Raw genomic sequence first — 16,065 nt, 5'->3', positions numbered from 1 at the left:
TTAATAGTAATAATTAAGATGTGCTATATCAACTATGCTTGTATTTGAGTTATTAATAATTGATGGTTACACTTCCTGATGTTGTTATTTAAGGCTCCTAGAACTGACTGAAGAAGAGAGAACTTATTTGCAAAAGCCAGATCTATTCTGAAATGGGTGGATCTCCCATGTAAACTTGATGGTACTCTTAGCTATCTGAGAAGGAAAAACAGCTACATCAGGCTTGCCAGGATTTCCTGTCAAGATATTCACACTGGATGCTTAGGTCTATCCTTTGGTTATAATATAACAACCACCTTTCTCCAAAAAAAGAGGAATAATTTAAGCCTTGTTATTTTAACTTTGCAGTCAGTTCTGACAATGGCTAGAAGCTGTACTTCTGGCCTGTGTATATTGATTTTATGTTTAGCTTTGTTCCTGTATAAATGGATGTGCAAGGGTGTCAAGTGAAACCATTCAGTGCAGTTACTAAGTTAGCATCTCTTATTGATTGTGAACCATCATTGATTTTCAGTGCTTATTTCCAAATGTATTTCATTAACCTGGCATCTAGAGTGCCTTTTGTCATTGTCCTCAAAAAAGTCATGTTACTAATTTGATAATGTCGGTCTTTTCAGGAATGATTCTATCCCAGAAGATAATATTTGGAAGGGTATCCTCTCTGTGGTTTTCTTCTTTCTAATCGTTAGTGTTCTAGCTTTTCCAAATGGTAAATATATTGATGCTTTACCTTTATTTCAAATGCATATTTCTTTTCACTTGTTGCCATTTACTTTCTGAGATGGAAAGGATTGCTTGCTTGCTTCTTCAAGTGTTTACTCATGTCCATTCCATGTTAGGTGAGTGTGCTCACCACATGCACCGGTGCCAGAAGTTTTTCCTCGGTGGTATCCGTTGGGGACCAGCTCTGGTGCCCTCTGGAGTGGCGCTTATATGCGCCAGTATAAGCCCCCCACCACTCTCAGTTCCTTCTTACTGCCAGTGTCGGTGCTGGAACGCTCCCCTTGTTCTAGCAAGCGGTTTCTATTCAGTGGTTCTTTGAACTTTTATGTAAATAGTTGTCAGTTAGTAATTAGTTTACAGTTCTTAATAGCTAGTAGACTTTAGCGAATAGTCCCCTGAGGGACTTAGCCCAGAGATGGGGCATGCCCCATTTCCTTGGCTTTAAGCCTTGCGGTCATTTTAAGGAGCCCATGCCAATCAGCAATCCACACCTAAGCTGTTTGAAGTGTCTGGGTGAGTCCCATATCCATGAAAAGTGCTGCACTTGTAAGGGATTCAAGCCCTGGACCAAGAGGGAGAGAGACATTTAGACTTTGCGCGCTCCTCATATCAACCAGAATATCTTCCTTCCAGTGTTCTATCTGAAACTTCACAAGACCAATGAGGAGAGATGCCTGCATACTCTAGATGTCAGGTGCACCATAGCTTTCTATTTGGAGCACAACAATCTCTTCCACAGATCGACTCAACTCTTTGTTGTGACTGCCGACAGAATGAAGAGCCTTCTAGTGTCCTCTCAAAGGATTTCAAACTGGATCACCACTGCTTTCACATCTGTTTACGAGTTAGCGCAGGCAGTGCCTCCAAGTGAAGACTTACTCCATTAGGGCTCAGGCATCTTTGGTTGCCTTCCTGGCGCATGTCCCTATCCAGGATATCTGCAGGGCTGCAACGTGGTCTTCAGTACACACGTTCACCACTCATTACGCCATCACCCAGCAAGCCAGAGATGATGCTGGATTTGGCAGAGCTGTGTTGCAATCAACACATCCATGAACTCTTCCCCGCCTCTGATGGTACTGCTTGGGAGTCACCTAATATGGAATGGACATGAGCAATCACTTGAAGAAGAAAAAACGGTTACTAACCTTTCGTAACTGTTGTTCTTCAAGATGTGTTGCTCATGTCCATTCCATGACCCACCCTCCTTCCCCACTGTCGGAGTTCCAGCAAGAAGGAACTGAGGAAGGATGGAAGGTGGCCCCTTATCCCGGCACATATGTGCACCACTCCAGAGGGTGCCAGACTTGGTCCCCTACCAATACCGCTGAGGAAAAACTTCCAGCACCAATGCATGTGGTAAGCATACTCACCGAACATGGAATGGACATGAGCAACACATCTCGAAGAACAACAGTTACAAAAGGTTAGTAACTTTTTTTTTTTTTAAATTAAGATAGATTTTATTCACTGACTTTACATGGCATTAAATTAAGCAACCATATAAATCAGTTGTAATAGCATTGAGCTGAAATATGAACAAAATACAGGCTATTTATCTTTTGCATGGTCTTGCTAGAGAGCCATAGTCCTTTGAAAATGGAAATGTCAGCTTTTTCAGCATATTCGGGGATTAAATCTCTTAATAATAATAATACCTGGTTCTTCTACAGTGCTCTACATCAGTAAATCTCAAAGGGGGAGGTCAGTATCATTATCCACACTTTATAGATGGGAAAACTGAGGTTCCGAGAGGGGAAGTGACTTGCGGAAGGTCATATAAGAGGCAGAGCCAGGACTAGAACCTAAATCTGACCTTTATTGTTATGGATGTACAACGGTAGAGTTGCTGTACTTAATCTCCACCCTCTAAGAAAATGAAACTTGAAAGAATTTTTCAATGATTGTGAGCAGGGTGTGAAGTAAATCAAAATATTTTTGTTGCCATATTCTACTAATGATGGGAGTTGAAAAGAATAATGCTTTGGTTACACTGGAGACCTTTCAGGAGAAGAGTTATCCTGTTTTGAGTTACATATATTGTGATCTTTGTTTGCTGCTGTAGACTGGTTATGACCATATATTTGTTGGTCAGTTTTGCTTCCCCCCATTTCAGATATTCCCATACTTCCTCTGTTCAACAATAGATGAACAATAGTTTCTATCAGGACAGATTTGCAGCTTTAAAGGGGAACATTTTTAAAGGACTCTCTAGAGCTTTATCTTATGATGCTATCTAGCTCCTCATAGAACTTCATTAATGAGTAGTTTTCATAACATGTTCACCAAAATGATGAATTGGATAGAGAGAAGGAAAATGCAGGAATTTTGTGCCAATACCTTTAGCTTTCATATTTTCAATAGATTCCTAAACCTTCCATTGTGTTTTCTGGTATGACACTATATTCATATACTTCCCAGCACCTCTGGGATAAAATTTTTAGTTTTGAATAGTATGTAGTTTTTCTGTTGACATACACACTTGACAATTAAGAGTTTTAAGTGCAAGAAACTGAATTCCTGTTTATATTACCCATATCAAAATCGCCATGAAAGTTTTATTTTGGAGTGCACATTGGCGCAATATGAATTAGTGCATTCTAGATTAGGCTGTTCTGGCACGAAAGAGAGCTTGTGTAAACTCCTGGTGATCAGCTCTGACTTCAGCAGCAAATGATTCTTCAATCTTGAAGGATCACAGTAGAGTATCTGAGGGGGCAGAGAGGATAAATTAGAGATCATGCCGCCTCTCATCAGATGTAAATGCCTTCCAAAATCCAGTTTCATAAATTCCAAGGCAAAAAGAGACCACTGTGAACATCTAGTCTGACTTCCTGTATAATACATCCCATAGAACTTCCCCATAATAACTCCTTTTGAACTAGCACGTATATATATTTTAAGTTGTTTGATGTGAGTTTCCTGATGGGAGTTATAGACTTAATTTATTTATTGAAATATTATGGATGGAACTAAGTATTTTTAAGTATGCTTAGATAACAGAAAGATTAGGGTGCTAGGAAGGTGGAGATGAAATGACTGTTAACTTTATTAAATCTCTTAGAAAACTCGGATTCATGGTCCATAATTGGTTTTAGGTAGATTTTTCCAAAATCTTTGTGGAGCAAATAAATAACTCCTTACTCAGACAAATCATAATTTCAAAATAACTTCCTCCAAATTAACATCAACCACTATCATGCTGTTGACAAAAGAAGGCAAGGGTTTAACCCACTGTGTCTGTCCCATAGCTACGTTCTATAAAATCTCATCGAGGTAATCACTCATGTCCCTACCCCCATAAATGAATTATGTATCACATGCAGACCAAACTGTTTTACTATAGGGAAGAACAAATTTGGATATGCGAAGAAGGTTACATAATATAATTGCCCAAACCACAAGATCTGCATGTGACTGTCGTTCAATTAAGTTTAGAAAAAACCCTTGCGGGTTGGAAGAATGGATTATATTTAGAAACTTTTCAGTGCCACCAGATAAAGGTGGCCCTTATCTCCGCTTTTCTTTTTGCTCTGGTTTGGCGTTTTAATTTAATAAAGGAAGTCAATCTAATCTCCGGCAAAATAAATAAATCTAAACCAGAAGCCGTAATAAGAGGACATTCATCCTCAGGAATCCAGGCTCTTGAGACCTTTAAAGAAATCTTGATATATCTTGAAGTTAAGCCCTTTTGAGCTATGTATTTAATCAGGATTTGTGTTTGTTCTTAATAGTGTCTCTAAAGGTATCGATTTCAATTTTGTAGCCAGAAGAGCTTGTTTTTTCACACAAATCCAACCTCTGTATGTAAGATGCCTGATTCTTTGTGATATCTGATATTAAGTCTGTTAGAAGTTTTAGGTGGCTTGCCTGGTAATGTTTTTGGGAGTCAGTGCCCCCAGTTTCATTGCTAACCTGCAGAAACTTGTACTTGATTACTTTTTCATTCCCAAAATGAAACATGCCCACAACTGTAAAAAGCCACAAAACAGGTGTAATCTAAAAAACAGATCAAGAGATCAGCTTGTTAAAAATACCAGCAGCTGACACCTCAGCACACATTCATCCAAAATATATGCCATCTTCTTACCACCATGGAAAGAACGCCAATGAAAAGTAATTGCATATTTCTTCCATGTCCCAGTAATGATCAAAAAACCTTCAAATCCTAGAATCAATTAGTAATGAACTTGTTTTATTTAAATACAGCAGAGGTTCTAAGCCAAACTTTCAAATACATTGTAAAGCTTGAAGGAAAACCGATCTTTGCTTGTTAACTTTTGCCAATATCACCCTGAGCCAAGTCTTAGAAATAATATGCTGTAGTTTTAGTCTTTGTAATCAATTCACTGTCATCCAGCAAATATTTCTCTCCGCAGGGCCTTTTACTCGCCCACATCCAGCGATATGGCGGATGGTTTTTGGTAAGTTTTAAATTTTTATTTTTATCTTACTTAGTTTCATCAAAAAATGCTGGTTGGTTGAACCTGAGATTTTTCAAGAAAGCGAATTGGGTTCAATTAACTTGCACCAAATCGCGTGCATGGGCCTGTAAATCCAATGCTTGCATGATCCACAGCTCCCGGAGAGCCCTGCCATGCCAGGGTTCATATATTCCAAGGCCTGAAGAGACCACTGTGATTATCTAGTCTGAGATTCCTGTATAACACAAGCTATAGAATTTTCCCAGAATAATTCCTAGAGCATATCTTTTAGAAAAACATCCAATATCCAAGTTGTCAGTGATAGCGAATCCACCATGACCCTGGGTAAATTGTTGCAGTGGTTACTATTACCCTCACTGTTAGAAATTTACCCCTTGTTTCCAGTCTGAATTTGTCTAATTTCAACTTCCAGATCATGGATCTGGATCATGTTATGCCTTTCTTTGCTAGACTGAAGGGCCCATTATTAAATATTTGTTCCCCACATAGGTATGTACACACTGTAATCGAGTTATCCCTTAGCTATAAGCTAAATAGATTAAGCTCCTTGAGTCTCTCATTGTAAGGCATGTTTTCTAATTCTTTACTAATACTCATGGCTCTTCTCTGAACCTTCTCCAATTGATCAACATCCTTCTGGAATTATGGGCACCAGAACTGGACACAGTATTCCAGCAGTGGTTCCACCAATGCCAAATACAGTGGTAAAATAACCTCTCTGCTCCTACTCAAGTGTTCTGGGCCACGGTGCTCGAAGCACCACAGGTCCGGCAGGAGTACTCTGAGAAAAACAAGGCTTACACACAGCTGTGAGTTATTGGCTTTACTGAAGGTTAGTGACCCACCCGCAACGGGGACTCCAAGCATTGCAGTCACGAAGGCGGGGAACCCAGCACAGCGGAGCTCTGCCTGGGACGGAGTCCAACGGAGGGGCAGACAGTCGGCGTTAATAAGCATTACACAAAAACAGCTCATGAATATAGAATTAGGTACTTTTCAAAGGGGGGCTTTCCATCTACCTGGCGAAGGGCCATGCAAAGCAGCTGTGTCCTTCAAGAACTATCTATATTCTACAATAACGAAGCAGCTATCTATGTCCCACAGTAACCTCTCAGCTCGAGAAAACGGAAGTTCCCTGGCTAGGCTGTAACAAAGTCTTCCGCAGTCCCTTACACTAAGATTATTCTTTTTATGCATCCCAGGATCACATTAATTGTCTTGGCCACAACATCATACTGGGAGCTCATGTTCAGTTCATTGTCTACTTTCACCCTCAAATCTTTTTTTAGTCACTGCTTTCCTAGATAGAGTCCCCCATTCTGTAAGTATGGCCTACATTCTTTGTTCCACATTCACACAATTACATTTAGCTAGTATTAAATAATAGTATTAAAATGCATATTGTTTGCTTGCGCCCAATTTATCAAGCAATCCAGATCACTCTGAATCAGTGACCTGTCCTCTTCATTGTTTACCACTGCCCCTATTTTTGCTTCTGTTTAACATCCTCTAGAGCAGGGGTTGGCAACCTATGGCACACATGCCAAAGACGGCGCGCAAGCCAATTTTTAATGGCATGCTGCTATCTGCCGGGGACAGCAGCGTGCAATTAAAAATCCTGCCTGGCCTGGCTCACTCTTCTCCACCCACTGCTCTCTCCTTGCAGGGCAGGCAATCTTCACCCTCCCCCTACCTCTTCCCCCAGTGTGCAGGGTTCCTGCTCCTCTTTCTCTCCCTCCCTGTGGCCGATCAGCTGACGGCCATTGCTACTGTGGGGGAGAGGAAAAAGCAGAGCTGCAGAGCCCTTTCAGCTCCGGGGACCTTGGGGAAGGGGGTGGAATCAGCATATCCCCTCCAGCTCCCTGCCATGAGTTGTTCAGGGCAGGGGGCTGGGAGCGCCCGCACGACCACAGCCCTCACCCCTGTACCCCCCACAACCTCAACCTTGACTCCGGCACCCCCCACACATACCCAGCCCCCCCGTCCTGACTCCTCCACACTCCTTACACACCGCCAGTCCCCTGCCCTGACTCCTGCACCTCCCACACATACCCAGCCCCCCCACACCCCATGCATTGACTCTTGCACCCCACACATCCACATCCCCACCCCCACCCTGAGCACCAAACAGGAGCTCCTGCACACACACACCCACATTCCCACCTGCACCCCTTGCACCAAATGGGAGCTGCCCAGGTAAACGCTCCACACCCAAACCTCCTGCCCCAACCCTGAGCCCCCTTCCTCATTCTAGCTCCTGGCCAGACCCTACATCCCAACTCACAACAGAACCACTAACCCAGGAACCTATCCTTGCAACAAAGCCTGTTGCCAACTCTGTCCACATATCTATTCAGGGGACACCATCATAGGGCCTAATCACATCAGCCACACTATCAGAGGCTCGTTCACCTGCCCTTCTACCAAAGTGATATATGCCATCGTGCCAGCAGTGCCCCTCTGCGATGTACATTGGTCAAACTGGACAGTCTCTACGTAAAAGAATAAATGGACACAAATCAGACGTCAAGAATTATAACATTCAAAAACCAGTTGGAGAACACTTCAATCTCTCCGGTCACTCGATTACAGACCTGAGGGTGGGCTATCCTTCAACAACAAAACTTCAAAAACAGACTCCAACGAGAGACTGCTGAATTGGAATTAATTTGCAAACTGGATACAATTAACTTAGGCTTGAATAGAGACTGGGAATGGATGAGTCATTACACAAAGTAAAACTATTTCCCCATGTTATTTCTCCTCCCCACCTCACCCCCCCCCCCACTGTTCCTCAGATGTTCTTGTTAACTGCTGGAAATGGCCTACCTTGCTTGTCACCATGAAAGGTTTTCCTCCTCCCCCCCCCCCCCGCTGCTGGTGATGGCTCATCTTAAGTGATCACTCTCCTTACAGTGTGTATGATAAAACCCATTGTTTCATGTTCTGTGTGTGTGTGTGTGTGTGTGTGTGTATAAATCTCCCAACTGTATTTTCCACCAAATGCATCCGATGAAGTGAGCTGTAGCTCACGAAAGCTTATGCTCAAATAAATTTGTTAGTCGCTAAGGTGCCACAAGTATTCCTTTTCTTTTTGCGAATACAGACTAACACGGCTGCTACTCTGAAACCTGTCACTTCTGAAAGGTTGCCGACCCCTGCTCTAGAGGTACTAGTGGAATGGAAAGAGTGTTATCGCCATATGATGAGACTATATCTTCTGTTTTCCCCAAATACACAACAGAAATATTTATTGAACACTTCTGCCTTTTTGCATTACTATTGATAAGTCTACCATTTACATCTAGTAGTGGATGAATATTATCGTCAAGATTATTTTTATTCCTGATATATTTTAAAAAATTATTATTGTCCTTAAGTGTACTGGCCATATATTTCTCCTTGTGCCCCTTTGCTTCCCTTATCAAGTTTCTACAGTTCCTAACTTCTGATTTATATTCATTACTATCAGCTTCCCCTTCTTCCATTTGTTATATGTTTATAGCTGCCTTCACTTCCCCTCTGAACCAGGTCATTTTTTTTTTTTTTTTTACCAGTACGGACTTCTTCCTCAACTGTGGGTCGACAGCTTTTTGGGCATCTAGTAAGGTGTTCTTAAATGAATCCCAATTATGATTCACTCTTTTCTGATTAAATTCTTCCTCCCAGCTGATTTGGCTCATAATTGTTTTTAGCTTTGTGAAACTGGCCCTATTAAAGCGCCAGTATTACTGGTCTGGATTTTAATCTGCTTGAACATTATAAATGCGATGGAGTCATGATCACTCGTACCTAAGCTACTGTTAATTTCTACTTCTGTAGTCTGTTTCCCGTTATCTGTTAGGACAAGGATTAACAAAGAATTCCCCCATGTTGGCTGCAACAATTTTTTATAGAAAATTGTCATCCATAATGTTTAGAAATTCCAAGATGTTTTAGTATGGCAGCATGAGATCTCCCACATATATCGCTCAAATTGAAGTGCCACAGGATTATGTAGCTCGTGGAACAAGAAGAATCTCAGAAGATTGCTTGGACATTCTTCTTCAGCACATTTCTGAGTTCCCTGAAGTCATTTAATATCTGCAAAATATCCTTCAATGCAGTTCCATTAGTACCGATGTGAACCATCACCAATGTCTCCTCCCTGTCAACTTCAGAAACCTATTCAGTCTTAGTGATGTCTCTTGTCTTGGCTCTGGGAAGGCAGCACACCATCCTGTTGTCTGCTTGTCCCTTGCAGAATGTTCTTTCAATTCTTCTAAGGATTAAATCTCCAACAAGGATAGTCTGTCTTCCTTGGATGATTGGAGAACTCTTCATGGGCAAGCTTGATTTTCTTACGTGTTAGGCCAAGCTGCTATCCACATGTGTGTCCCTTACATGTCTCCCTTCCCTTGGACCTGCTGGATCTTGAGAGGTGTCTTCCAAAGTTTCCACATTTAGGACCTGGTATTGATTTGAAATTTCTAGCTTTATGGAATCCTTCCCAGTCCTCTTCTCTTTGGTGGCCACAGCCTGCCCATCCTCATCTGTCTCCAGCCATGTAGAATGCCACTGTGACCTCTTGCCTATGGTGGTTACAAATTGCCAGGCTTCCTCTCTGACTTCCTCTCTCTCTGATTCCTTTGTGGCCAGCTTCATTCTTCTTTGAAGCTGGGGTACCAGTGTTTCCTGAACCTGGCTCTCTAGGAACTTCTCAACTTTTCTGATTCTCAGTAATGTCTCTACTTGCTCCTCCAATGCAAGAATCTTTAAGACAGAAGGGATTTCAAGCAGGAAAGAAAACATGGTACATCCATTGCAAGTCACCACCACTGTTCCATTGATGGTCATCTTGATATCACATGTGCTGAACCTAGAGCCTTTTACATTGCTTCTCTCAACTCACCCCAAAACTTCCCTGCCTCTTTTCATAGATCTCCCTGTCATGGATCTGGGAGCCTGAAACCAATGGCGGCTCTCTGGGGCTCCCGTGCTCCCTGCTGTGGAGCCAGGAGCCTGGGAGATCCAGTTAGATTACGTTTTCAAGCTATTAAATAACCTCCCTAAGAAAATTGCCATCTCTGTAATTGTTTTATTCCTGGTATAAGCTGTTTTGTATATCTTTTTTTCATGAATTTATTGACAAATATTTTAATTAGACACTGCTCCTGTACTCTAACCTGTCAGTGGAGGGATGCTTCTCTGTTTCTACAGATAGAGGGATGACCTGTAATATTCCAAAATGTCTTGCAGTTAAAACTTCAAGTTTTGCTTAAAATGATCAACTCCAGTGAAGCAGAAAAATTGAGACTAGGGTTTTGTGAAATATACACTGAAAGGAGCCCCAAATTTAAAATCTTTGCAGATTTATGAATCATTTGCTGATGGGCTGAGGCATTTAAGATGTCTCCCAGGCACTGCACATTAATTCTGGAAGCATGGGGGTTTAGAGAGAGAGAAATGTTTTCATGTTTCAAGAAAAGCAGTTTTCAAATGTTGTGGTTTTATTAAACATTTTACTCCTAAAAAGTATCTTAATTTTCTGAGAAATAAACACAAAAAATCAGAACAGAGAATCCTCTTCATAATACATGTAGCAAAAGTGTTACGTGTATTTTGAAAGTTACCCATTTAGTAACAAGATTACAAAAATGAGACAACCGGATAATACAATGTTGGAAGTGAACTGCTGCCTCATCATAATCTTTAAAACTGTGATTTCCATTAATTAAGTAATATGTCACATTTAGGTATGTAGAATGTGAAGTTTACAATCCATTGTGGTGGGCTATGAATTTCCTGCTGTTTTCACATCAGGGGTTGTTGTAGCCTCCCGATTCAGTGGGTGCACTATACTGAACTGCCAAGGGAGCACTGACCACCCTGGCACCACAACCCTAATCCTGTCCTGGGGGGTGCTGGGAAGTGGCTAGAGAGCAAGCCTGCCCTGGGCTCACCCGCAGTGGTGGCTCCTGTCCCATAGGCTGGGCCCCGCTCTCTGTTCCAGTCATTGCAACCTGTGCATGGGGTCACAGTATCACTTGGGATTGGCCTGGCTGCCCCTCCATTGTGACAGAGAGGCTGCTGGACCAAATTCAATCGAGTGGCGTTGTGACATGGTACATGGCTGTTGCAGCATCTGCAGCCAGGACAGAAGTGAGTGGCGCTGCAACCCTGTGCACCAGCTGCAATGCCTATAGCAGGCAGTTGAGCCCAACCCATGGGATAGGAGCAGCCACTGTGAAGTAGATGTAGGGCAGGCTTGTTCTCAAACCCAGCAGGCTTCCCCTGTGCACTAGACCAGGAGAAGGGTATGTTTGCCTATGTTTGCACCCTGGGTTTTATCATTTCTGGGAGTGCAGTTGAACCCATGCTACAGTCACTCAGGTTTCACACTTACATTATTGGGGAGCAACTTGGGTCCCATTAAACCATGTGTGCCAGCATAATTTATCTATCTAGGTATTTTTGACCATCGGTGTGGTATCTAAATGTGGTGTCTAATTGCAAAACTTTTAACTAGGGTACATAAATTGCTTAGCATAGTGTTCACTTATATAGCAGGGCAGAAAAATTCCCTCCACTGCAGGAATTACTCAGTGAAATTCTATTTCTTAAAACTATCTGAAATACGTGGCAAAAACATGCAAAACTTCCCTCAAAATATTTGGAGGTTCATGAAGCATAAAGCAGATTTTGAAAATATTTTTATAGAATTGAGTCTGATATGAAGAATAGATCTGTTCAAAAAGATATTGAAGATGCCTCTGTTGGGATTTTTTATGTAGCTAAAAATATCTAGCCTCTTAAAGTAGCTAATGACTCATCTGTTGAAGGGTCACTGCTGATTAGCTGTAACAAGTTTGAGAATTCAGCTTGAGAAGCTTGAATAACCTGGCTTCTGCTGTACAGTCTTGGGCTACAATAATTGTAAATTAAAAGGATGCTCTCAAGGTTGACACGCCCAGAACTTCTATTGTACTATTGGAGAGAAAGCGTGCCTGCATAATTAGGGCAAAATCCTGCTCTAGTGTGATTCTGCTTCCCTTGGCATGAATAGTCAGCCACAGCTATTCAGTAGATGCAGAGCAGGATGGCTCTGAGGGTGCACCTAACTGCAGCTCCAGAATAGAGTCTCATGCACAGTTGGGAAGCATATATTTCACCACAACTCCTAATCAGTAGGCCACACCTCGTCTAGTAGCTAGCTAGGCATCCATCCTGCCTTGATGTTGTACAGATCCCCTGGGGAAGGGAAGTCCTCTGCACAGTCCTCTAGTCCTCATATTCTGTCTGCATACTTCTGGACAGGATTTGGCTCTTAATATATAGTGACATCATGCAATAACTTCATTATTATTAAGACTCATTAGTGTTTGTCCTAATTAAACTGATTTTAAAGACAAATATGGTTTATTTTCCATATTTTCCCCCCTCATGGTATTGCTAGAGGACAGAACTAAGATTGTTTGAGTGTCTAAACTGTGCATTTCTTGCGTTGACACGTTTAGATTTCTCTTAAATGTAACTTACTCTATATACTCGTTCATTAGCCCATTCGTATATAAGCTGACCTCCAGGATGGTTAGGTAAAAATAGCAAAAACTGTATGACCCTTTCATAAGCCGACCTTATATTTCAGGGGTTGGCAAACTTTGGCTCCTGGCCCGTTAGGGTAATCCGCTAGCGGGCCTGGACGTTTTGTTTACCTGGAGCGTTCACAGGCACGGAGCCCCTCAGTGGCGCCACTTCCCGTAGCTCCCATTGTCTGGGAACGGCAAACCGCAGCCACTGGGAGCTAGGGGGCTCCATGTCTGCAGACACACCAAGTAAACAAAACGACAGTGTATTAGATATTCAATTCAATGATTCCATACAGTTTAAAATCATCAAATTTTGGTGTAGATCCGTTTATAAGTCGACCCTCGCTCTTTGATGTGTCACTTTTTTACCAAAAATATTTGGCTTATGAACAAGTATATACGGTAAATTGAATTTCCTGGAATTGTAAGTATGCCCAAAATCAAGCATTAAAACATCCCTATAATGTTTTTTTTTTTTTACCCTTTGTCATAAATATAAAGGAAAGGGTAACCACCTTTTGCAAACAGTGCTATAAAATCCCTCCTGACCAGAGGCAACATCCTGTTACCTGTAAAGGGTTAAGAAGCTCAGCTAACTTGGCTGGCACCTGACCCCAAAGACCAATAAGGCAACAAGATACTTTCAAATCTTGGGGGAGGGGGAGAAGAGTTGTGTTCGTGCTCTTTGTTTATGTGGTTAATCTCTCTTGGGACTGAGATAGCCAGACAGAAATCCATTTTCTGCAACCCATCCTAATCCAAGTCTCCAATATTGCAACCAGTATAGGTAAGCCAGGCAAGGCAGATTAGTTTATCTTTTGTTTTATGTAAATTTTCCCGGTGTTAAGAGGGAGGTTTATTCCTGTTTTCGGTAACTTTAAGGTTTTGCCCAGAGGGGGATCCTCTGTGTTTTAAATCTAAATACCCTGTAAAGTATTTTCTATCCTGATTTTACAAAGATGATTTTTACCTTTCTTTATTTTTTTTTTAATAAAATCCTTCTTTTAAAAACCTGATGATTTTTTCTATTGTTCCAAAATCCAGGGGTTTGGGTCTTCAATAATTTTGTAACAAATTGGTTAGGATATTATTCTCAAACCTCCCCAAAAAAGGGGGTGTGTAGGGCTTGGGGTAATATTTTGGGGGAAGACGTCTCCAAGTGGTCTCTTTCCCTGTTCTTTGTTTAAAACGCTTGGTGGTGGCAGCATATTGTTCAAGGACAAGGCAAAGTTTGTACCTTGGAAAAGTTTTTAACCTAAGCTGGTAAAAATAAGCTTAGGGAGTCTTTCATGCGGGTCCCCACATCTGTACCCTAAAGTTCAGAGTGGGGAAGTAACCCTAACACCCTTAAATTACTGATATGTATGCTCAGTCTTAACTCCATCTTAATGTAGTTTTGAGTTTTTGAATTTCCGTAGTTTGCCTTTTTTTAGAATTAAACTTTTAATGACAATCTCCAGCACATCAAAGCAGCTATAGTGCACTAACCAGGAAAACTAGAATTGCAGCTAAATTTGCATTTCAAGAGCAGCTCAAAGCAGGTATGTCTGTCCCTTAATATGTAAGTATTAGTTTAAATAGCTATGTTAGTGAGGCCAGGAGAGCATGAAAGTGGGACAGGAAAAGCCCAGTCCCTGAATCCCAATGTCTCTCTCTCTTTTTTTTTTTTTTTTTTTTTTTTTTTTTAAGAGCTTCGCCTGTGCTCCTGCTTAAATTTTGTGTTTAAATTGCTCTTTGGATGTGACTTGTTTTGGTTCTGTTTGCTCAGTCATGGCTATGTAATAGAGTATGCGATAGGTAATGGTGTAAAAGGCTGTTGTTTTGTTTTTGTTTTTTTTCAAAGATTGCCACGTGGTGTGTATTTGCAAATGTTTGTATGCAGCTTTTGTCTGAACAAAACCTGCGTTTGTACAAATTGGCATTTCTGTGTGCAGTTAACCACTGTAAGCAGGCTTTGGGGCACAACTTTGGAACCAACTTTTGACTTTTGGCCCATGGAATTTCCTCAATAAACATTCCATGTGAATATGATTCTACTTCCAACAGGTCTCAGCGTTCTCTATTTCCTGTTTCTGGTGTTTGTGCTCTTCCTTAACTTGGAGCAGGTCAAAGCAGTGATGTATTGGCTAGATCCTAATCTTCGTTATGCCACCAGGGAAGCAGACATCATGGTATGTATACTTAGCATCCTTGTGCAAGTTGCAGCTATTTTATATTAACTGTCAGATCTCTACATTTCAATTAACCAATAATTTTTGTTTTATTCTTTCTGATTCAAGTTAGTAAAAACTGATCTACTGGGCATATTAGAAATATTTGTGTTGAGGTTTTCGGTTATATTAATCATGGAGGTGATGCTAGATATCTGAAGATACCATGATTGTAGTATCTGGATCATACCTGAGCAGCTTGGAGTCAAGTCAGAATAGGAGGTCGACAATTGCTATCGGACCAAATTTAATAGGGAATATGGGGTTTTTCCTGATAGTACTAAGCAATGGAACTTTGTTCCTTTTGTGCTTTTGCACAAACTTAATTTCTCTCATATCACTTACAAATAGCTATAATAGATGACTTATCTGTGGACAAACTAAATCCAGAGTTATGGCCCTGTCTCCTCTTGACACAAAGGAAAGTGAAAGTGGCACTCCACTGCTAGGGTGTCAGAGCTGTAGTTGCAGCGCCAGGTATAATTAGACTTCTTTCTGGGGAATCTTGCTGCAAGTCTTACGCTTTTCATTTGAGTATTATCATTGTGTCTACGATATACAAACTTGCAGCACCCTGCCCTATTTAGGAATTTACAATCTCCTTCAGACAAAAATACACTTTGTTTTTGTTCAAGAAATAAAACAGTACGTAATTAAAAAATTGCATATGCATGTGGTTCATTATACAAATTGGGAGATGAACTTAATTTAACTTTATAGTTTTATGGCTTGAATTTGGACCCTGTTTCCTGCATATGTGTATGCAGGAAAAGAAGTAACGAAGCATAAAGCAATTGTATTCTTCCTCCTTGGCCTTCTCCCCAAAACCCATAAAGTTCATACTGCGCAGGTCTTCTGTGGTTATAACTAGGAAGAGTCTAGGGCATGCTGTAGGATGTATGCCCATCTGTGGTCAAAATTAAAGAACTAAGTAGATATTCTGATGGTTTTGTTTGCATTGGTGGCAAAATGAGAGCCTTCTCGTGCTCAAAATGCTGTGCCTGTCAATAAGATGATTTTTACATTTTACCCCCCACCCCACGAAAAGCACCCTCTTGGCCTGAGCTTTCTCATGCTATCCTGTCTTTGGTATTTTACACTGGTTTCTCCAGTAGTAGT

General features: G+C 41.3%; 1 protein-coding gene across 2 annotated transcripts in view; it reads left to right on the top strand.

Moving 5' to 3' along the window:
• Positions 1–16,065, top strand: part of PTDSS1 (phosphatidylserine synthase 1) — a 54,959-nt gene that overhangs the window by 5,221 nt on the left and 33,673 nt on the right. For both annotated transcript variants that reach the window (XM_038388505.2, XM_043507567.1), the window contains exons 2-4: positions 618–709; positions 5,103–5,147; positions 14,783–14,907. In XM_038388505.2, the coding sequence (XP_038244433.1) occupies positions 618–709; positions 5,103–5,147; positions 14,783–14,907 (262 nt within the window). The remainder of the gene's footprint in view (positions 1–617; positions 710–5,102; positions 5,148–14,782; positions 14,908–16,065) is intronic.

This window comes from Dermochelys coriacea, chromosome 2, assembly GCF_009764565.3.
Source record: "Dermochelys coriacea isolate rDerCor1 chromosome 2, rDerCor1.pri.v4, whole genome shotgun sequence".
NCBI classification, from domain to species: domain Eukaryota; kingdom Metazoa; phylum Chordata; order Testudines; family Dermochelyidae; genus Dermochelys; species Dermochelys coriacea.
This window is presented reverse-complemented; position numbering and strand designations above follow the sequence as displayed.